The 23,686-nt window shown below is 43.2% G+C and overlaps 1 protein-coding gene across 4 annotated transcripts in view; it reads left to right on the forward strand.

The window, feature by feature from the left end:
• Positions 1-23,686, forward strand: part of SEMA3D (semaphorin 3D) — a 180,419-nt gene that overhangs the window by 146,219 nt on the left and 10,514 nt on the right. For all 4 annotated transcript variants that reach the window (XM_044423327.1, XM_044423325.1, XM_044423328.1 and 1 more), the window contains 6 exons: positions 118-340; positions 3,295-3,383; positions 6,437-6,478; positions 8,057-8,214; positions 9,165-9,229; positions 12,753-12,892. In XM_044423327.1, coding sequence (XP_044279262.1) covers positions 118-340; positions 3,295-3,383; positions 6,437-6,478; positions 8,057-8,214; positions 9,165-9,229; positions 12,753-12,892 — 717 coding nt within the window. The remainder of the gene's footprint in view (positions 1-117; positions 341-3,294; positions 3,384-6,436; positions 6,479-8,056; positions 8,215-9,164; positions 9,230-12,752; positions 12,893-23,686) is intronic.

Consider the following 23,686-nt stretch of genomic DNA (forward strand, 5'->3'; position numbering starts at 1 on the left):
TGTTTGAAGACTTTTTTTGCACACTATAGGAAACCAGCCAAATAAAAGTTTTACAAGTCTGCATACGGCAAAGATGGACAACTAACATGACTCTTCTCTTGTGTCTTTATTGTTCAGTGTCCCAGCAAAACATACGACCCGCTGATCAAGTCTACCAGAGATTTCCCTGATGATGTCATTAGCTTCATCAGGCGCCACCCAGTGATGCACAAATCAGTCTACCCCGTGACTGGAGCCCCTGTCTTTACTCAAATCAATGTCGACTACAGGCTGACTCAAATTGTGGTGGATCGTGTCATGGCTGAAGATGGCCAGTATGATGTCATGTTCCTAGGCACAGGTAAGCCTGAAGGGTAGAGATGCACATCATTTGTTACGTTGTTCACATTTTTGTCATCTTGCAAGGAGAGCTTGATGCTAGCTTGGGCTGTGATCTGAAAGACTTTTGATTGAAGAAGATGCTAGCCTCCCACCCAAATTCCTGGCCACAAGGGCAAGAAAGCCACACTCCAGGGCACCTTGTTTTCCAGAGTACAGACCCAATCCAACTGGCATACAACACAGCACCTGTTATGTTGGGAATGAATGGGTACAACCAGGAAACCCCCGATCTGGCTTTGGAGAGAGACATATCCTTGGCACCCGCATTACCATGTTGCAGACCCAGGCCCAGTGGTGCAATGGGAAGCATTTAGAGGATCTGAAATGGGCCCAAATCAATGCCATGAGGTGGTTTCCAGTTACAATCACCCCCTCCCACCAAGGGAACATCTGTATGTCCACTGCAAATAGCATGACAGACTTCCTGTAAATTCGGAACCTATTCATGTTTCTGCTGAAAATCTCACCTTTCTGTGTATCATGTCATCTGCTAACAACTATATACAGTCAAGGCATTTAGCCATGGTTTATCTTTTTTTTTAACCCACCTGGTTATGGTATCCTGGCTTGAAGTGAGTTTGCAACCCATAATAGGAATAGAACATTGCACCTCTCCAGTGCAAAAGTGTGGCTAAATCACTTTCCTTTCCATTCCAGTCTCTTTGTTTGCAAAGTGAAAAGCAGGCCATTCTAGGGATAGGGCTCAGCTCAACAAGCTAAGGTGAGATTTAGAGTTAAGGCAGCAAACCATGATGGCTAAGCACTAGGTCTGCACCAGGCCCATATCTGAAGCAGCTCAGCAGTGATTCTTTTTGCCACAATAGCTGGCTGCGTGTTGTATAGCAAAATGTGGTCAGTAGGTGGCAGTCCAGAATTTCCTCACAAGAAAAGAGGACTGTATCTAAATTGTTTAAAAGGATGGCATGGCATATGCAATCATTAAAGAAATGCAAAACCTGTCCTGTGCAAAGGCAAGGAGCGAGAAGCAGTGTAGTGCAGTGTAGTGGTTAACGTTAGACCCAAGGCTCAAATAATGACTCAGCATGAAGCCCACAGAGAAAAACTTGGTCTAGTCATAATTCCTCTGCCCCTTTTGAATCACAAGCTAGCAATGAACATAAAATGGATGTGGCCCTGGAATCATTGTTAGAAGAATCAGGAATCATTGTTACAAGGATCAAAGGAAGCATCTTTCTTTAATGAAGGGACACAAGAAGATTGTATTTGGGAAGCTAATTGGAATTGCAAATGTGTCCGTGCATTCTGGATGATACCTGTCCTGTGTTTCTGCAAGCATTGCCAGTTCCAAAATCTTATTCATTGGCTTGTTTATATATTTCATTTATTTCTTCCATTGTGGAGCTCAGGCTGGTGCCAAGTGGTCTCCCTTCCAGTCACTGACCAGGCCCAGACCTGCTTAGTTGCAATATGGTGACTGCCTCATGTTCCTTCATATCATACTTGGGGATCCCATGCCTGGGTTTCTTAACACTGAAGAGGCACAAGGCAGCCATTTTTAGGCACATGGTGCCATAAGTGCCTGTTTCCAGAGTGGGAATCACCAGTGTACCACTATGAGTATGTGCCACTATGAGTTGGTGTCCCAAACAGGTAGCAAGATGCAAATACTATTGTCAGATTGTAACTATTGTCATTAAACAGGAGTCAGGAACCAACTGTACTTCAAGCTGCAGGTGGGGCTTCACATGTCAAAAATTCCCTAGAAAGTTTTATAGAAGGAAGAAGATTCTAGCTTTGTTCTGGCTTCTGCTTTTCTCCATGAGAAGATTCACACATTTATACATGAAGGAACACTTAGTTCAAGACCCAGTCCCATGCTGCCACCGAAAGCCTGGACAAGACATGGCTTCTTCGGTTAGACATTTGGGAAACTCCTCTAAGGTCAGAGAAAGCACTCTGACCTCAGAAGAGGGATGCAGAAACCTGTCCCCAGACCTCTGCCCCTGTAGCCGGCATGGGAAGAAACATACCAGCTGCTTCTCCAGGGTCAGAAAAGTGAACTTGGAAGAGGAGGAAAGCAGACTTCTGAGGGGTCCTGACCAGCAAGAACAGGATGCTACTTACCTTGAAGTTTCTCCAGCTGCTCTCCTTCTCCCCTCCCTGCTCCTTGGACTATGTTATTATATTCAATAAGATGTTTCTTCCAGTCCTGTTTTGCAGTTACTCAATTCCAGAACCTTTTGTTTGTTTAATCACTGCCATACGCATGTCCCATGTACAATCTTGGAATACAACATATAGTCATGGGGGCCATATACTGAAATTAACCTGGAACAATTGATTACAGTGCCGTTGAACTGCATGCATTATGCGTCAGTGTGCATAATATTTGTACAGCAAAGCGTACTTCCTTCTCAGTGAAATTCAGAGTGTGAGTGGGAAGCAGGCTCAGTGGCCATGTTCAGAAGCACACTAAAAACCTTCAAGCCATGACCTCTCGGGGGAACTGATATAAATGTGGGTCTACTGCCATCTTTGTACTCAGCTTTGTAATGTCCTGTGGGTTAAGAGCCCCTCTTCCACAGATGGACAAATCAGAGTGAGAGGAAATCATTTGTCAAAGCCTTATTCAATGAATCTGGAACTAGTCTGGGGTCATTTGACTCCATCCTGTTAGGGATGTGATTTGATGAAATTTGTGCGAACACAAATCATGGTGAAATTCTCATAGATCCCCAAGGAAAGGGATCTGGAGAAAGGGAAAGTGGTGCATGGACTGATGGCATCACAGCATCCCACTCTGTGAGACAAATCAACACAATTTTGCTGTTTCAGCTCTGGATTGGGCATCATATCTGAAGGAGCAGGAAAATATTAATACAAAATGTTAAGACTGTTTTCCATGTGCTCAAACAGAGCCAATGTTTCCTCAGCAGTGCCCTTTCCTTTCAGATATAGGAACAGTACTGAAAGTTTTGAGCATAACCAAGGAAAAGTGGGACATGGAGGAAGTGGTGCTGGAAGAGCTACAAATATTCAAGGTAAGATTCGGCAACACCTGAGTACAGTTTTAAGAAAGTAAAACTTGATCGGTTTCCATCTGTGAACATTACTTTCAAACAAAAAATATGGATCGGTATGTTGAGAAATGTGAGTGTGTGAGACAGACAATGCAAAACTCCCAGAACAATCAGTCACTCTCAATTTTTTAAAAGGTTTTTTTTGTTAAGTTTTTAGGATTTCCTTGAACTTCAGTAAATATTATGTAGGTTCTGCATTAAGGTAAACCCAAACCCAGATACTTGTAACCAATTGTCTCTGAAATGTGCATGACATTTGAAGGTGAAGCTAAAATTTCAGGTGAATTAAGAAGTTTCTGCTTGGTTCCATGGATAGCAGTTTCAAGGGAAAACAGAATAATTTTATCCAACTTATAGCAATTCTCATGGTAGCAGTGGAGGTGGTGGCAGACAGCCCAAATAGCAATATTTGATCAGATCTGCATTATGATGTAATGAGGTACTTTGTTTACCATACATTTCTGTCGCAAGCCTTAAAAAGAGAGCTTTGAAATCAGGTGAAATGCCTTTGGCCTCTTCCTCTGTGAAAAGAAAAGAAAAAAAAAAGAAAAAGGTTTTATCCAAGTAATTCTTCCCATGTATTTTGATGAAAGGGATAGAATGCTCCTTGTTTTAAAGCTCTCGAAGTCATATTTTTGCTGCTATGGACACCAATGATAAATATCACTTTGAAAATACCAAGAGTGCTCAACAGGCTGCCAAGTAATTTGGAATTTCCAAGCGTGTACCAATTTGCTGCATATTTGCAACATCACGTCAAAAGGAAAGGCGCCATATCAGATTTAATACCGAACAGAGCCATTAGCTCAGCAGATGTTCTTCCACATTACACATTTTACCTCGTTTTTTGTACAGGGAAAAAAATAGAAAGGGGCAATGTGACTCTAGTCCATTTATATTTTTACAAAGAATTATAGACTCTGATGCAGGTTTTCCCAAAAGCCATGCATATGACAGTAGATAGATGTTTTCTTGTCCTCAGTGCATGGAATTTCCAGGTTATCTACACTGATTATTTTGAAGAAAAAGTTACGTTGTTCCCTTAAAAGGTAGTTTTCTTGACCCTTTGGGGTGACTGCAACAAGTTATGGCTTGTGCTTAAGAATGTGTCAGCACTGCTCAAGCACTGTAGACCCACCATTCAGATCAGCATCCAACGCCATATCCAACACACTGGCTTTCCAGCAGAGATAGTTTCCAGATTCAGTTCACAAATTCTTAAGCATGACTTTTTGCCATGGAAAACTCCAATAATTGCTCCTTTGGTCATCTTTCCCCAGTGGTGGCTGTGGGATTGTTGATGCTCTAACAGATGATTCTGACCTCTTTGAAGGAAGACCATGGTAGAAGTTGTAACAAATAAATAAGGAGCAATTGATGTGCATTGCTGCGAAAATTGCTGGATTAGTTCAGGAGACACCTGCCTTCATTTTGCAACTTAGTCTGATAGACTTACATCACCTTTCTGCACTTCATGCTTACTACAAGGTGCTATATCTTTCCCAATGTGCTGGCCAACAGATGTTTTGATGGGCAGCTTTCACCATCCAGCTGGGTCAGATGAGATTTGTATTCCAAAATGACTGGAGTGCACTAAATTGGGGAAGTAGCCTGAGATATTTCACATGTTTATTAGTTGCTCACTTGTCCTGATGGTAAGGATCCTAATTGACCCATGTTCCCCACAAGTGGACCTCATTGGTAGGCTGAGCACTCATGTTTCGTGACTGGCAGGGCTTAGATCAACCTGGTGAATACAGTCAGAATATGAACATTGGCCTAAACAGAAGTGCATTCCGTGCCATGAGGACCACCTTCTGTCTTTTGTCAAAAGAGACTTTTGTCACTCTTGTGCCAAAATAGGAGAGACTGTGGCTGAGTCTCTGTGTTTTACTTCAGTCAACTAGAGGGAAATCTACAAGAAGGTATGTATTGTATATCACACAAGAGGAGTTACACTCTGTGCTATTTTGGGCTTCATTTGTGGCACGCTTTCCATAAAGGTTGGCATTCAAAGCTGAAACTGATACATTTGCTGATACACTGAAGGAGAGGTGGTCATACAGAAGGCTTGCAGCATCTAATATGTGCTTTTACTTGAATACTGAGATCCATCAAGCAAAGTCTGGTGAAAGAGACATGTGTAGTTGGAATTAAAGTAATCTGAGCCCAGAAATTCATTTTGAGTGGAAGAACTGAATGGTGCACTCCATTCTTCCACATAAAACCCCACTCCTGCTTACCCTAAGTTTAGTACAAACCATCCAGAGATCAGTCATTAGGTTGATATATACCTTCTTCACATACCTGCCCTAGAATTGATCCATTAGGGCCAATATGGCATAATTGTTAGACTCTGGAATTAAAGCAGGGAGACCCCTCCTGTCCATGTGTCCTTGAGCCCATCACTGCTTTTCAGCTCAGTCTTTCTCACAGGTTTGTTGTGTGAAAAAACGGTGTGGGGAGAATGCACACTCACCAGAATTCTGGAGGGTAGCTAAAAATCTGATTGTTAGATAAAACAATTCCCATCCAGAGGAGGGTGGCATTAGCAACCATCAGGCTGGAGTGTTAAAGAAAATACATTCTTAAAAAGCTGGCATGAACAACTTCAAATTACAACACAACCCCCAATAATGTATCTTTTTCTTACTCTCCTAAAGGCAGATTAGTGCTTCTATGTGGTGAAATGCATTCCTGGCTTAGCCCCAGAAGATAGTTAGATTTCTTGGAAGCACTGCTTTGGAGGCTTAGGTAAAATTGCAAGGGATCTGGCCAGGGCAACTTCTTTTGTATTGTTATTTATTTTATATTGTTAATTTTATATTGTTATTTTTGTATTTTATTGTATTTTATTTGTGCTGTGAGCTGCCCCGAGGCTTCGGCAAGGGGCGGCATAGAAATGTTTTAATAAATAAATAAATCTGAGGGGCACTTCAGTGGAAAAGAGCCTTGTCTTCCAGAGAAGTGCAAGCAGGACTGAGCTCACCATTGTTTATCTATTCACTTTTCAGCATCCAACGCCGATCTTGACTATGGAGATGTCTCCAAAACAGGTATTCACAATTAGCCATTTTCATGTTTGCATGTTGCTTGTGTTCCAACTAGTTCATGCAACTACTGGTTCGAGCCTTTTAAAACAAACAAACAAACAAACAAACAAACAAACATCTATCAGCATCTCATTTGTTCTATTGTTCTATTTCTTTCTTTTTATTATTTCTTGTTATGTTTGCAAACCATAACACCCCAGCTCATCTTCCCTGAATATTTGTAGCCTAACCACTCCTGTTACCACTCCTTTTCACTCTACGTGTACTTTTCCACATTATTATATGTACATATTATTAAACATAGAAAGAGCAAGAGAAGGCTGGGGAATTGGATGGTTTGTGGAAATAGAAAAGGGAAACTGAAGCAGAAGTGGTCATGAGGTTACATTAGCTCTTTTCCATTATGGACAGCAGTCCTAATCCAGAATGCATTATTTACACTGATGTACCAATGAAATTGCTAGTGATTTTGTAGCCTGCACCTTTACATGTTTTCTCAGGTGTAAGTTGCATTTGTTCCGAACATCCTCATAATCTGCTTAAAGATAAAAGCTTGAGCAGAATGACTACAACTAATGTCCTTTAAAATGGGATTGCCATTTGATCAGAACATATCCTAGTCAGTGTTAATAGAATTCAAGGTATTACTGGTATTTCTCTGCCTCATGCACAGAATTTCATAGGACATCCAGACCTCACCATTTTCAACTTGTAACTGCCCTGTGTTTTGCCCCTGCCTGTTTCATCCTTTTTTTCTATTCCTCAAAAGATCCATTAAGGAAATAAAATAAATACAAAGATGGTTTGGTGCAGGTGGATATGCTGCTCGTAGAACCCTCTAACTGCAAACAGCATCAGTCACAGACCTGATCTGAACGCAACTTGCTCTGTGGCTGGTTTTGTAGCCTGCACCAAAGCCCATCTCTCTCTATAAAAGGGCAGATAATTATCAAACGCATTCCTGGTGGAGCTTTGTAAAAGTCTGAACTTGCCTGTGTTACTTACAAGTTAGCCTGGTGCCCTCCAGTTGATTTGGACTACAGTTCCTATTAATCCCTGACCAATGGCCGTTCTGGCTAGGGCTAAAGGGATTAACAGTCTAAAACAAAAGGCACTAGATTGTGAATATGGCTCACATATCAATATATTGTGAATTTTAATAGCTATGTGTAACTTTGCTCTGATTTTCGAAATTTAGTTTTCACTATGTTACTCAGCCTGGATTTTTCAGAAAGGGCTATATGCAAAGTAAATAACCCAGCAATAAAATGCAATGCCGTGCTCTGAAACAGTCTTTACAGCACAGATCGAAACCTGCTGGAAAAAAGGAAGAATTGCGATCTGTGGCCGACTACTGTAGGAAAGTGTTGCTGAAATGGACCACTTAATGAACCCTGTTTAGAAAGAAGCCTGGACAGAATACACAGGGAAACAACTTTTCCTAGGCTTTGTTCATTAACCATTGGTCCATATATTGCATTTACCACAGAAATGCTTAGGCGTCTCTGTAATAACAGAAGATGTTAATGAAAAATGCAATGGAAGAACGTTCCTAATTCATTTGCCTTGCCTGATTTTTAGCAACAATTGTACATTGGTTCCAGAGATGGATTGGCTCAGCTCTCACTGCACAGATGCCACACGTATGGGAAGGCTTGCGCTGACTGTTGCCTTGCCAGAGACCCATACTGTGCCTGGGATGGAAGTTCATGTTCCCGGTACACACCAACCTCAAAAAGGTGAGGAAACACATGCCAGCCAGCTTTGCCTCACCATTCCCTGAGAATCTCAAAGCAGGTTCTTGCATGACTCCTGTAGCCCGGGCTTCTTCCTCCTGCACTGCAAGAATGACATGAGAAGCTCTGGCTGTAAGGAAGGATGTGGCTGGTATTCGCAATGTAAAGTGCTGGCCATTTACCAGAACCCAAACACCTTTGAGGATCCCTCTCCTCCAGATTTGTGGTGTAGACCTTGTATACATGATGACATGTGCCAAGATTAGCATTAGCCGTTTCTTGAACACCAGTGGAAGAAATCTTTGAAAAACTATAGGAAGCTTAGTGACTTTTTGCACTTGATGGCACTCAGGATCAAAGCAGACATAATATTAGAAATCCATGATAGTCTTTCTTGCTTTGCCTGAAAGTAGCTGTGTTAGAGTAGGAAACTGGAAAGCTGGAAAGGGTGCTTTTCCCCATGCCATGTTGCCGGCCAAAATGCTCCTGCTGCTCTTAGCCGCAGGAGACCTGCAGGAGAGAGAGGGCACCTGCCTTTACTCTGTCCCTCAGTGCCACAGCCATAAGCTATCCCCACTTAGCAGAAGCTGTATCTTCCATAGCACATCTGCTTTGGTTCAGCCCAATGAGTGGCAGTATTTTCCGTTTGCCTTGGTATCAGGAATATAGAAACATAGAATCAGCACAAGTCAGAAGGGGCCACCTGGGCCATCTAGTTTGACCCCCGATTCCCACCAGCTCTGCTCATAAAATACCTTTAATATGAAAGTACTATCTTGACTGTAAGCTCTGTGAAGGTTCATTCATGTATTCAAGCTGCTTCCTGATGTTGCATTTAGTGAATGAGGAACATGCAAAGGGGAACCAGCTCTGACCTACATCCAAAGTTAGGTGAACAGTAGGCATAACAGTAGGCATCAAAAGTCATGTCAACCATTCTGCTCTTTTTCTAGACGTGCAAGGAGGCAAGATGTAAAATATGGAGATCCAGTCACCCAGTGCTGGGACATTGAAGATAGTAAGTATATACTGTATTTCTATCCCTGTATCCGGAAAAACAGGTGGAGTGCATAGTGATAGAGGCAGTCTTTAGCTCTTGCAAGTCAAAGATTCTGGTGGAATGAAAGTAATAAGAGCCTTAATAATAACATAAAGTGGTGAGTTTATCTTTTAAAAGAGTAAGTCTCATGCTCAGTTTTGCTAGAAGTGCAATCTGACTATAATAAGGCTGTGATGAACGAATCATTCTGTATATGCTTAGAGATGCTTTAAACTATCTCTCATCAGAATTGGATGAAATGTATAGGGATCGTTGCTCCTTCTGAGGGGATTGCATCTGCCTTGTTTTAGAAGAATAGTTCAGGAAATTTTGTGCAACAGCAACATTTACATATTGAAGATATTCTCAAAAGGATATGCTTCCCCCCTATGTTCTCCCCCCCCCCCATGTTCCCCCCTGTCATTCTTCTGGAAATGACAAAGGTGTCATTTAAGTCAGTGTCTCTAAGGTGTCTCTAAGTCAGAAGAACAGGTGCATCCCCCCCTTATGTGAAAGGGGGGTGCTCAGACTGGGAGTGGGGGGATGAGTGATATGTTCTGTTTACCCACCCCTGGGGTATTTTCTGTGAAGACAGCATATATCATATCCCCATGTAAGAAAGCTGCAAAGTTTCAGAGGGACAGGTGCAGGGGCTAGTGATTTCTGGTAAGTGAAAATGAGCGTGAAGTTGGTTAAATCTCCCCCACACAAACACACACCAATAATTATTTAGCAAAAGCAAAGCTGGCAGTGCTGTGTTTGGAGTTGGCCCTCCAAAGCCTGAATACAGAACAAAATGTGAGGTTGGACTTTGGTTCTGGTTGCTTCAGAAGGAAGCCAGTTTGCCTTGGCAAGCACCAGAAATTCATTCCATTCCTATTTGAAATAGAAAATATGTGTAAGGGTGTAAAATCTGTGGAAGCAACTTGGGGCTAAAATGCCAAACACAGATACAATTGGTAGTGTTACTCTTCCTGCTAAATACCCAAAGTAACAATTAACTACTGGAGCCATTCAGGAGACACAAAGATAGAACAATTCTACAAGAATCCTATGTGGGAACAAATCAATCTGTGTAAGTATTATCACTGAATGTGAGGAGCATCCTGGAACTTTCCAGACTCACAAAGGAGGACTGCTTAGACAAGAGAGCCAAGTAAGCAGAGCTCCCTTGAGGAAAAATCAGGAAACACACTCTTTGCATTCCCTTGGCATATTTCCACATAGCAACTCTCCAACAAAGATCCAGAATCTTCGTTCCAGCTATCAAGCTATCCAACTTGTCGTCTAATTCTTCCCTGCTAATTAAACAATCTCCCCCTTAACAACAGCTTACTGTCTCCCACAAACATAGCTTTCCACAAGCTTGCCAAACTGTCTGGCTCACTCCCCTGGCAACTGGTATGGCTCTCTTGAAATATGCATGATCTATATTCACTCTTGTGGTTACACTGAAATTGCTGTGACAATGTAACATAAAATTTAAAATGTTTTCATTTCTTAAAGTGGGGGCCACTCACTGAAGCAAAATTATTGTGTTTGCATTTCTTTTAATATCTGATCCTACCTGCTGTCCATTGTTCTTTGATTATTGTCACAGAGCCTTGCCATATACAAAAATAATGGTTCCCCCCCTCCACTCAATTTTACCTTGGGCTGAAGGCACATATTGAAGCTAAGCAGGTGCTGCTCTAAGTTACCTGGATGGGAGACAGCTAGGAAACATATTGTTATGTCTCTCCTCCCTTCCCCAAGTGGGGGGATATTCCAGAGGCAAAGCATTTACCTGGCTTTGGTTTCCTTTGAAAGGTGATTACAGTGATATTTAATTTATTTTGCACACATGTGCACTCAGGGAAGGTTGAAGAACAGCTGCAATACTCCACGGGACAGGCAAGTCCATCTGCTGCACCCACACATTAGTTCTCCTCACTTAACTACCGGGCACCCTTAAGACTGCCCTCACTTATAGGGGCAGTAGAAAGTTTCTCTAGGGATTGGGCTCCAGCCCTTTGCAGATGTGCTTTAAGAAGAGATGAGGACCAATTCTCTGTCACACTAGGAGGTGGAAGATGCTGCTAAGCTGCCAAGGGCATGGCCATCCAGTGGCATAGATGGGGAGAACTAGGAAGAGCAGCAGTGCCAAAGACAAGGCCACCCAGTTGCAGCCTGATCTCTCCACTGGAAACCAAGTAAGACCCTCAGAAACTGTGAGAGTGCAAACTCCAAGCAAAGAGGTGAAGGGAATCAGAGATGGAGGACTTCAGATGAAAAGAGGCCTTAAGACAGCATTCTAAGGGAAGCCACTGAAGCTACCTCATGGAGAGATCCCTGGTTAATCAGGGAGAGTTGCCTGTTCTACTTAAAACAGGAGAGTTGTAGCAATCAGACTGGGGTTCCTCGCTTCTTTCTTTCATGATGCTTTAGCTTGGGTAACTCAGGAGAACTTGGTGATCCTGCATTAGGCCAGGCTTGCATAGCTCTTTTTCCTCTAGTGACTGAGTGAAACTGTGGTTTGTTGCCTGGAGCAATGATTGCTTGTCTATAACTCCTGTGCTATAAAGCTACTTGACTGGAATGAGGACTTTCCAGCTAGACCTCAGAGATACCCAGAAGCACCAGGTTCTGCTTTCATATAACTTGAGCAGAGAGGTCTTTCTATACCTTCCAAGCTGGGGCTGACTTTTGGCATCTAAAACAAAACAAAATATTGAGGCAAGTTTGAAGATTCCTCTTTGGACCAAAAGACTGGAAGATTTCAAAGGAAGCAAAACCAAAAAGCAAACAAAGAAAAAATTAGTTTCAGTAAGACCAGTGAAATGTTTAGAGAACTTCCTCACAAGTTGTCTTAGTGGTGGTCAGGACATATTTAAAGCCAAGAAGATGTGATATCTCCAGCAGGCTTTCTAGCTGGCTCCATGAACTCTCTTTTAGTAGCCAGGGGTATAACTATATTGTATTCTTTCTGGCACCAGGTAATTTCCCCAGGAATTTTAGTTTCAGGCTGTTTTACATTCTCTATTGTATTTGAATTTGTTATACTGCTGCTGGTCCTTACTCTTGTTCTCACTTTTCTTTCATATTGCAGTTTTAACCATATCATTTTCTGTACTGTATTTTATGGTTTAAATTGTCGTGAACTCCTAGAAAACTTTGGCTATTGAGAGGTACGAGTATAAACATATGATAAATGAATGAATACAATGTATTTTCACCGTCCCTAAATTCATTATATGTAAGAGAAGAATTCCTTTTAACAAAGAATATAAGCCATTTTCTTATTCCATGGGTGAGCTAAATGAAAGGAAGTGGCCAATTCAGACATCAATAGCATTGTTGTTATGGATGGCTTACACCAGATTGAACCTTGGTGCATGAGGTGCCTTTGTTTTGCTTAACAGTTTCTGTGCTCCTGTAGCATCTGTTCTGTATCAGGCATCTTTTCCCATTGCTTAAAGAAACCAGGGCAAGGTTAATCTTTTGTACCATGTTTGCTTTCCAGGCATTAGTCATGAAACCACCGATGAAAAGGTGATTTTTGGCATTGAGTTCAATTCAACATTCCTGGAGTGTATTCCAAAGTCCCAGCAAGCTTCCATTAGGTGGTTTATTCAGCGCTCTGGAGAAGAGCACCGAGAAGAGGTAAGTTGCAGTTACTAAGTGTGACTTTCCCTTTGGAGAACCTATAATTCCATGGTCAAAGGCAAGGTTAATAGAATTAGCAAAGATTATATTTTCCTTGTTTCAGCTTATATATTTAGCAATGCCCTGGTAATATCTAAATGAAGTATGGAGGCCAAGAGAACAATCCCTGGGCGATCAGTGGTCTTCCTTCTAATATTACATGCAATGTTTTGGACATTTACACGCTGTTAATGTATACATGCTGGAATTCATTCATCCGAACTACATACTACGCTCATCACTTGAAATGTAACCATGTGTAAGCCAGGCTCAGATGAGTAAGAGTTCTGAATGTTTCCCTGGAGACAAACCAAGAAGGCCAGGGAGTGGTTCACCATCTTCTCCTCCCACAGTCTGTCTCCATTTATTTACTCTCTACTTTTGCAACAGATTTTTCCTAGAAGTCGAGAGAGGGAGATGCACACACAGTTGGCTGCTGAAGAGAGGCAAGAAGGGCACTGGGGGAAAGTAAAAACCTCAAGAAGGTCAGGAACTCAAGCATTCACTGCTTGTCTGCAGGGGAGCTTTCAGATATCTCAGTGATGAGAACCTGACCCACACGTGCCTACTTTTACAGGATGGGCGTATTGTGCAGTCCACTTCATCACAAAAGCATTAATCAAGTAATTTAAGGACTGGGTGACCACAAATCCATGCCACCCTTTTGCCATCAATCCTTGGCTAATAAAGCCGTGTGAATCTGGGAAAATTCTTACCCTGCTTTTGGGAAATGTTCACAGTCAGATTTCAGTGAACCTTCAAGGCAAAGGAAATGTTGCATTTGAGAGATAACCACCATCTTCCCATCCTTTTGCATCACACAGGGCTGTTATTAGATTTGAGCCCCTCAGGTTCTGATCCAGAATCTGTTTCCCAGGTCTGTTGGTGCCAGTGGGAGGGTTGTTTTTTTCCTCAGCTTCGTTGTCCAACAGAGGATGATTTTCAAGGGGGATTACAGTTCAGGATGCACAAAGCTCAAAACTTTATGATGTTGTTCCTCATTGATCACTTAACTGAGAGCTAATCCCTAGAACATTGTAAGCCGCCCCGAGGCTTTGGCGAATGGGGCGGCATAAAAATGTTTTAATAAATAAAATAAATAAAATGTTTCACCTGGACCTTGTTTCAGCTGAGTTATGATCAGGGCAGTTATTATCCTTATCAAGCAGGCCTCAGTTCTGCAGCTTGTTCCTTAACTGGGGTTGGGCCCACCACTGAAAAGGCCCTTCTCCTTGTTGCCACCAGCTGAGCCTCCCTCAGAGATGAGAATCAGATGTAAATCCCAATTCTTGATCATAGTGTGGGGTAGTTTGTGGTTGGGAGAGGTGATACAGTCATTGCAGTATCAAGCCATGGTGGTCCCAGGCCAGTTCACACATTTTAGGCTAAACATGGCCCCACTTGCAATCTGCAGTCAAAGTCCAAATATCTCCAAGTTTACAATTGATATGTGGACTGAAAGAAAAATTTGACAGCATGCACACATTTCAAAATTAGGGTAACGTGTACAATTGATGCACAAAGAAATGCACACAGATTTCCATGAAAAGAGAAGGGAAGGGACGGGACGGGACGGGAAGGGGCGGGAAGTTTGCAATCTTTTATGGGCTCAAGCTGCACCAAACTTCAAGATGGAATTTAGTGAAGGCTGAGAAACCAATTTTTCTGACTTTTACATCTCCAGTTCTGTCTTCTATCTGTTGGTTTACTTTAAAAAAAACTTATATCCTGCCTTAATTTTTTAAAAGCTACTCTTCCATAAGCGGGGGTCCTCCAGATATGTTGGACTACAACCACTATCATTTCCAGTATGTGCGGTCAACCCACCCTAACCTCTTCCCCACCACTGAGCGTTTTGCTCTGGTGGGTGCAAACTGTGGTGGTTCTCAAAAATGTGTTTGAAACTAAAGTTGGCCACAAAGCTCACGGGCTCATCTTAAGCCAATAACTGAGCCTTACCTTACTCTACTTTGCAGGGTGGTTGTGGCTATGAAACAGGAAGAATATCGTGTACATCCTTAGAGAAAGAATGGATAACCATGGGATAGGGAATTAAATTGCCTTTAAAAGTAAAGTGTGTATGTATATGATCACAAACTGCTTCCAAAATATTTCTATTTTCTGTGCTCATATATGTTGTGGGTTGATTCTAATACTCCTTTTAGGAAATCTGTGTATGGAAATCAACATGGAATTCCCTAGTCTGGTACAAAAATGTCGCATTGGAGTACAGGAGAAGTTTTACATGTAGCTTACCCCTATCTAATTTATCTTTTGTCCCACCTTTCCACCATTTTTAAAAATACTACCCACTCTTGGCTCAATCACTAATCTGTCTCATGCAGCCATGGTTTGTTCTATTTGTGTGCAACTGTTTAGCCATCTTCACCTCCTTTCTTTGTTTTATCTTCCTCCAAGATGCTGTACTTGAGATACATGGTTAAAAGTAATAGCTGCAGCCTCTGAGCAGCTCTTTGAGCATCACTCCAGAAATAGAGGGGTCTGTACGGCTCGTTGTGACATGCAAGGCAGTTTCCTGAGGGGAAGGAAAGGGCAAAATCCAGATTAGGTTAACAGGCATTTCGCCCAGCAGGATGCCTCCCGCGTGTCACCTTTGAGGTCATGCTTTGGAATCCCTCTTCCAGGCAGAGCAGGGTGTGGGAAGGGAACAGGATCTCCGGTGCTATGGGAGCTGTCACCAGGTCATTCTGTTGCCGGTGGGAGAAGAACTCCCTGCAGTTTGAAGCTTTTTTGCAAGGGTCACAAGTCAATTGCCCGGCAATCTCGTTTTAGCATTGTGCACGCAAACTGGCGTGTTTGTTCCTGTGTTTTGAGAGTTCATCACTGGCTTATTTCAGGAACTGCGCATTGGCGTGTGCATGCATGTGAGGGAATGATTGAAAGAGAAGTGGGGGGATTAGTCACACCCTTTACATCATTTGTTCGTGAAACTTTAATGTGCTGAACCATCCCACATCCGATGCTCTCTGTTTATGTGTTCCTCATAATTCCCCTGTACGATGTCACATGCATGATAGGCATTGAGACTGGAAGAAACTCAGATGGTTCTGCTCAAATCCTAGCAGGAGCCTCTTATAACTTGTAAAAAAATATTAAACCCCTTGTGTTCAGTTGGCCCCAACCCAGAGTCCACTGAGCTACAGCCTTGCCAGACTGCCATGTACATTTCCAGGGGATGTAACAAGCCATTTACTTGAAATGACAGCTCATGAGTTCCTGCATTTTCCTCCCTTCCTCTGTGCGTATCTTCCAGCAGATGAAAGTGAGTTGGAACACATTTTTCAGCTGCTCCACCAGTAATCAGCTAATTTTTCATTTGCCCTTGAGTTCAGTACTACTGTTACTAAACATTTATTATGATTCACTGCTGAGAAAAATCACATGATGAAAGATTTTTCTTAATAGGGCTTACTTTACTTCCCTTCCTTTTCTTTCCCTTCCTTTTCTTTCCCTTCCTTTCCTTTTTCACAAACACACGCGCGCGCACACACATTTCAGCATTCATTTTTGTGGCAGCAGCCTCCATTTTGCACTGGTGACATTTGAAGTATATGTTTAATAAAAGCTTCCTGGGTTTTGCTTGAGTAAATAATTGTTTATGCAGCATCTTATTTATAAGTGCCTTGAATCAAAGCACAGTTAGATTTTTTAATACTCATAATTCCCATGCCAAAAATGACTGTAATTCCTTTAGATAAGTATTTCATTCTCTTGCCCATTACCTAGTTGGAGTTGGGCCTATCTGTACTGTTAACCACAGTTCTGCAGGTCTCTCACCAAACTAAAAGCTATTTTGGACAAAGAAACAATGAAACTGTTCCCTTTGAAAATGCAAAACTCAAGTTATTCAAAGCAGTACACTAACTGAACTCACGGATATAAATACAAACATGTTATTTTGCACATCACTGAAGCTACAGATTAATTTTAGGCATGCAGAACATATAGAATCTGGATACAGAATCAGTAAAAACCACCAAATGGCAGAAATACTCTATCAAAAAAGAATGCTGCATCTCAGGAAGAGTTCTGTGTTACTGTACACATTGTTTAACTGTATTAAGGATTAGTAACCATAGAGCAATAATAACAAGAGCTAGTTTGGCATAATGCCCAAGAAGCTTTGAGCTGTGAATTGGGGAGTTCCTGATTTAAATATTGCCTATTTTATGCCACAGTGCCATTAGGTTGCCTTTGGCAAGCCATCCCCTTTTGAACCTCAGCATTTCTCCTTGCATGCATAATACAGTTCAGGGTTCTGTAATTTTATTTATTTATTTATTGGATTTATTTGAAAGCCACCTGTTAGCATCATGCTTTCTGGGAGGCCATTATAATAAAAATACCAATATTAACATTGGAAAAAATACAATACAATCATGGTAAATAAACAGGATAAAATCATGATAAGCAAAGCCAAGTAAAAGTCAATATAAATTTCTATATTAAAACCATTGCAATTAATAGATGGACTAAGTGGTGCTATAGACACACTGAAATAGAAAAGTTTTTGTTAGATACCTAAAGCTCAGCAAGGTTGATGCCAAATCTATGATCTAAGCTTTATATATGTTTTCGGTAGGAGGGTTTAGCTGTGAGCTGTATATGTAAAAAGCACAAAGAATAAGAAAAAACATTTTCTGATTCTAGAAAGTGCACACTGAGTTGATTACTTTTCAAATGTGGACTTCATAAGATCCTGAATTTACCCTAATCACGAAGCATTCTTTTATCATCACTGTGAAGGTAGCTGTATGGGACCAAGTCTTGGGACTCCATAGCATAAGTTGATCATAACCAGAATTGCTTAAGAGATTAAAGCCAACAGCATTGGCCAAGAGAGCATTATTGATTTGCTCCAGCAAAAGTACTTTTTCAGTTGTTGCTTCTGCACAACCTTTAAGATCTCTCTGCTGTCCCTCACCACCTTCATCCTTCCCTTTACCTCTAGCACTTTTCCACATGTTGATAAATGAAGAAAAGAAAGCTTTGAAGCCACTCAGCTCTCACAGACAGGTGCAGCATTTTAGCAGTGGAAGAGTAGTGATTTGTAGTGATGGAAGCTTTCTAAACACACTATTGACAAAGGGCAAGTGGCATTGACCTCACTTGATTCCACTGCACCTTTCAATCCTCTGATGCTCCCTATCACTTTTCATTGCTTTAAGGCTTTCTTTCCTAAATCAACATGCAGAATAATGGTTTTTCAGTTTATTTATTTATTTATTTATTTATTTGAAACTTTTTTTATACCCTCCCATCACATACGTCTCGGGACAGTTTACAACAGATTAATACAGTACAATAAAATAGAAATAATAGTAACAATAAAATAGAAATAAGAATTTCAGTTTGTGCTGAAAGAGGCAATTGTTCTAAAATCATAATTTTTTTAGTCTTCAGAATTATGATTCTATAAGTCATACTTAATCTTTACGCCAATGAATCCCAATCTCTCTCTCTCTCTCTCTCTCTCTCTCTCTCTCTCTCTCTCATACATGCACACACAGAAAGATAATGATGAAAAGTAAGTGCTGCTTCACACAGCATTGAAGAATTTACTGATTGTGTTTATTAACTCAGAAGACTAAAAAAATTAAAAGGCTTAAACAAAATCACACTAGCAACTCTGTGTATGGAGGCAGCATACTGTTGAGAATAAAACATTAGGAACAAGAAAGGAAGATTTTTGGCTTATGTCCCGATTGTCAGATCCCTGAAACATATGTCTGTCCATTAGAAGAAGCAGAAAATTGGCATAGGTCTGATCCAGCAGGGAAACTAACGTAGAATTGGAAAATAGTAGAGTTGGAAGGGGCCAAGAAGGCCATTGGGTCAAATCCCCTGGTGTTGCAGGTCACCAATTTACACCATCCCACTCAAATGATCATGGAGTCACAAGGGTGGAAAGGTTCAATCTCCTGCCAATGCAAGAAATGAGCCAGGACATGTGTTCCACTGAAATCAACCTAACATAACTCTAAAGACTCTCAATGAGCTTAAATGTGGCTAAATTTTGTGGAATTCTGCCTGATAGCTGCAAATCTGAGCCTTCCTCACACATAAGCTTGGGCCCAGAGACTTAGTGGAACCAGTGGAATGGAACCAGTTAGTGATGATTTAATTTTAAGCCCTACTGATTTTAGTCCTGGCTCCAGGCTGGGGGTGGGGCGTGGGGGAGGGGCCGCGGCTTTAACTCACCGGCCGCGACCGAACCGGCTCCGGGAGGGACCGACAGTCCACCACCACCACCGCTGCCCGCAAGACCCCACCGCCGCACGGCGGACCATGGCTGACCCGCCGCTGCCCCAAGGGATGGACAGCGTCCACCGTGGGACCGGGACTGGGACGCTGCCGGCCTGCGGGCCCTCCTCCCTGCTGGCAAATGCTCCGCGTGCCCTGCTCCTGCCCTCCCCCCTCCAGCGTGGGTGGCAGCTGTGCCGGACTGGGGGTGGGGCGCAGGGGAGGGGCCGCGGCTTTAACTCGCCGGCCATGACTGGGTCCGGCGGCCGAAGGGCAGTGACGCTGTTTGAGACCGTTCGGGGCCGTGCGGAGGCTGAGCTGGCCATAGAATCTGTGAGTGGGCCTCTGTAATCGGGTGGTGGCAGGGTTTTATTGTTTTTATTGTATTTTAATTGGATTTTGTTCTGAGTGTTTTAATGGATTCACACCTGGCTGCTCCCATGGGGAGTGCATGGGTGCCACCATTGGGGTGGTTTTGGGCAATGGTTATTATGGCGTTGGGGGTTTAACATTTTGGTATAGAAGGAGGGACAGATGGTTGACACCTGTTCCTCCTTCTGGTTATTCCTCCAACCGGAAGGTTCCAGGTATGCTTATCAACTGCCCCTCGGGCCTGATGGTGCTGCTGCTTAATGCCAGGTCGGTCCATAATAAAATATCCCTCAACCACCACCTAATTGTGGATGAGGGGGCCAACCTGGCTTGCATCACAGAGACCTGGGTGGGAGAGAGGGGCGATGTGTCCCTCTCTCAACTGTGTCCGCCTGGGTGTCTGGTCCAGCACCAGCCACGCCCGGAGGGGAGGGGAGGGCGGGTCGCTTTGATTTATCGAGCTGTTCTCTCGAGACCGGGTCTGGAGTGCCTCTTCCTGGTGCTGGGCGACCAAGACAGATTGGGGATTCTGCTGGTTTACCGTGTACCCTTCTGCCCATCAGATTCCCTGCCTGAGCTGACGGAGATCGTCTTGGACCTGGTGTTGAAGACCCCCAGGATGCTGGTCCTGGGGGACTTCAATCTCCATGCTGAGACTGTTCTGACCAGGTAGGCTCAGGACTTCATGGCCTCCATGATGGCCATGGGGCTGTCTCAACATTTCATTGGCCCAACCCATGAACGTGGACACACGCTAGATCTGTTTTTCTTGACAAAGAGGGTGATCTGAGGGTGAGCAATTTATGTTTGACTCCCTTGTCATGGTCAGACCACTTCCTCGTGAGGTTTGAGCTCTATGTCAGCATTTCCTTCTGTAAGGGTGCAGACCTATTGTTTGGGTCCGCCCTCACAGCCGGATAGATCCGGATGGATTCCTGAAGGCTCTGGGGGATTTTCTGGTTGATAAAGCTGGCGCTCCTGTTGATGCTCTGGTTGAACTGTGGAATAGGGAAATTGCCAGAGCTATTGACACAATCGCTCCTAAGCATCCTCTCCCACCTGGCAGAGCCCATTCATCCCCTTGGTATACCCCTGAATTATGGGCGATGAAGTGGGTTGGGAGATGGCTAGAGCATAGGTGGAGGAAATCTCAGGATGAATCTGACCGAACACACTTAGGTGCTCATTATCGAGCCTATGCTGTGGCGGTGAGGGCGGCGAAGAAGAAATTCTTCTCCGCTTCAATTGCCTCCTCACAGTTCCGTCCAGCGGAGCTTTTTCGGGTGGTACGGGGCCTGGTACATCCAGGCCCTAAGAAAGATCCTGTATTACCCTCAATAACCCGCTGTGATGACTTTGCCCAGCACTTTAAGGAGAAAATCGCTCAGATTCGTCACGAGCTGGACTCCACTAGTGATTCAGATTCCCTAAGGGAGGTGCCAATGTCACTGTCTGGTCACATATTATTGGATGAGTTTCAGTTATTGCGGCCTGATGATGTGGACAAGGTGCTTGGACAAGTATGTCCCACCACCTGTTTACTCGATCCTTGCCCGTCGTGGCTACTGTCCAAAGCCAAACACGGGATTGGTTCCTGGATCCTGGAGGTCATCAACACCTCTCTGAGGGACGGCCGGGTGCCTGCTCCTCTAAAGGAGGTGGTGGTCAGGCCGGTCCTAAAGAAGGCATCCCTGGATCCATAGATGGCCGCCAATTATAGACTGGTGGCCAACATCCCATTCTTGGGCAAGGTGTTGGAGCGGGTGGTGGCGGGGCAACTCCAAGCCCTCTTGGATGAGACTGATTATCTGGACCCATTTCAGTCCGGCTTCAGACCCAGGTATGGTACTGAATCTGCCTTGGTCGCCCTGTATGATGACCTGTGCAGGGAGAGAGGCGGGGAGTGCGCCCCTGTTGATTCTCCTGGACCTCTCAGTGGCTTTCGATACCATCGACCATGGTATCCTTCTGGATAGGCTGTCGGGAGTAGGAGGCAGTGCTTGGCAGTGGTTCCACTCCTACCTCGACGGCCGATTCAAGAAGGTGGTGCTCGGGGACTTTACCTCTGCGCCATGGCAGCTATGCCATGTAGTACTGCAGGGGTCCATTTTGTCCCCCTTGCTATTCAACATCTACATAAAACTGCTGGAAGAGGTCATCAGGAGGTGTGGGCTGAGGAATTATCAGTACCCTGATGATACCCAGCTCTACTTCTCTTTTTCAACCAATCCAGGTGAGGCAGTGGCTGTACTGAACTGGTGCCTGGCCGAGGTAATAGGCTGGATGAGGGCCAATAAACTGAAACTCAGTCCAGACAAGATGGAGGTCCTGCTGGTGGGAGGTTCGAGCTCCTGGGTAGGTGACTTGGACCTTGTCCTGAATGGGGTTGCACTCCCTCTAAAGGACAGGGTCCACAGCTTGGGAGTGCTCCTCTACCTGGAGCTGTCTTTGGAAGCTCAAGTGACTGTAGTGGCGAGGACCGCTTTCCTTCAGCTTCGGCTAATCGATCAGCTGTGTCCCTACCTGGAGGACGACTGCCTAGCAACAGTGATGCACGCATTGATTTCTGTAACATGCTCTACGTGGGGTTGCCCTTGAAGACAGTCTGGATACTTCAGATGGTGCAAAATAGAGCACCCACGTTGCTGATGAGGTCTGGGCGTTATTCTCATATAGCCCCAGTCCTCTACCAGCTACACTGGCTTCCCGTCAAAGTCTGGGCTCAATTCAAAGTATTGGTAATCACCTATAAAGCCCTTAATGGCTTGGGACCAGGATACCTTAAGGAACACCTGCTTCCATATTTGCCCTCCCGCCCCTTGAGATCGGCAGCAGAGGCTCTCTTCCGGGAGCCCTCCAGGAGAGACATCAGGAGGCAAAGTACCCGGAGGAGGGCTTTCTCTGCGGTGGTGCCCCATCTGTGGAGTGCGCTCCCCAGAGAGGTCCGCCTGGCAACCTCATTATTTGTATTTTGGTGCCAGGCTAAGACCTTTTTATTTAAAAAATATTTTAATGATGCTAGATAATATTTATTGGTTTTAATTGTGCAGCCAGGGTGTTTCTGGGTTTGTATTGTATTTGTATTATGTTTGTTTATTTATTTATGTGAGCCATCCCGAGGCTATCAGCAATGGGACGGCATACACAAATGCTAAATTAATAAATATGCTCCTAGAGAATGCCTTCTTTCAGAGTCCTTGTACAGAGCTGGAATCTCTGAGGGGTGATCTGCATAATCATGACATCTGGGGAAAATGCCACAATAATTGTAGGAATTTTTACTAGGAAGTAGCACCTATTATCTATGAAACTTCTCTTCCTTGGGGAAAAAAAATGTGGGGATGCTTGGAAAACACTTTAAGATAAATGGTATTCTGCTAAGTGGTCCTTCATCAGGATTTAATTTATATAGAGTATATCTTATATCTATATGATGCTGAATTCAGGTGTTTTATTTCTTAGACCCAGGTTCAGCCAAAGTACCTTAAGCAGGTCTCTGAGAAGACAATATCTTAATACAAGGTGATCTTAATTTCATTGAAAAAATAAGTATATTTTATGTAAAGTATATATTATTCTCTTAGTTTTGCTAATACTACAAAAGGAATTAAAACCACCAACTTTGATCAACTAAATGGATGTCTTTGTACGATTGTGATATACAGCTCTTTGGCTACACTCTGAATTATAGGATTTTTTTTTCTTCTGCCCACCAAAAACTGGTATAAATTAACCACCTGAGAGAAAGTTAAAGATCTAGTAGCAAGTGATGAAATGCCAGGTGTTTATGAAACTCCAGAGTCCTGAAGGGGGAGAATACAGAGAAAAGCAGGAGTTCTAAACCTCTGGGCAAACAGAATACCAGCAAAATGAGGAAGGGGGAAACATCAACAAAGCATTGCTCAATACATGTTCAATCAGCCATCTTCTCATCCTCTCAAAGCTTCACAAACAATAAAGCACAATTCAGGACCAATCACACATTACAGTTTTGCTCAGGCATCTACCCAAAAAATGCAAATTGTGAATGTGATGGCATGTTGGGAGATGGTCCCTCTCCTCCTGTCTTTCTGTTTATCAAACTCAAAAGTGTAATTCTTTTATTGCAACTTAACA

The sequence above is a fragment of the Varanus komodoensis genome, unplaced genomic scaffold (genome assembly GCF_004798865.1).
Source record: "Varanus komodoensis strain SLA01 unplaced genomic scaffold, ASM479886v1 scaffold13_3, whole genome shotgun sequence".
In the NCBI taxonomy this organism is placed as follows: domain Eukaryota; kingdom Metazoa; phylum Chordata; class Lepidosauria; order Squamata; family Varanidae; genus Varanus; species Varanus komodoensis.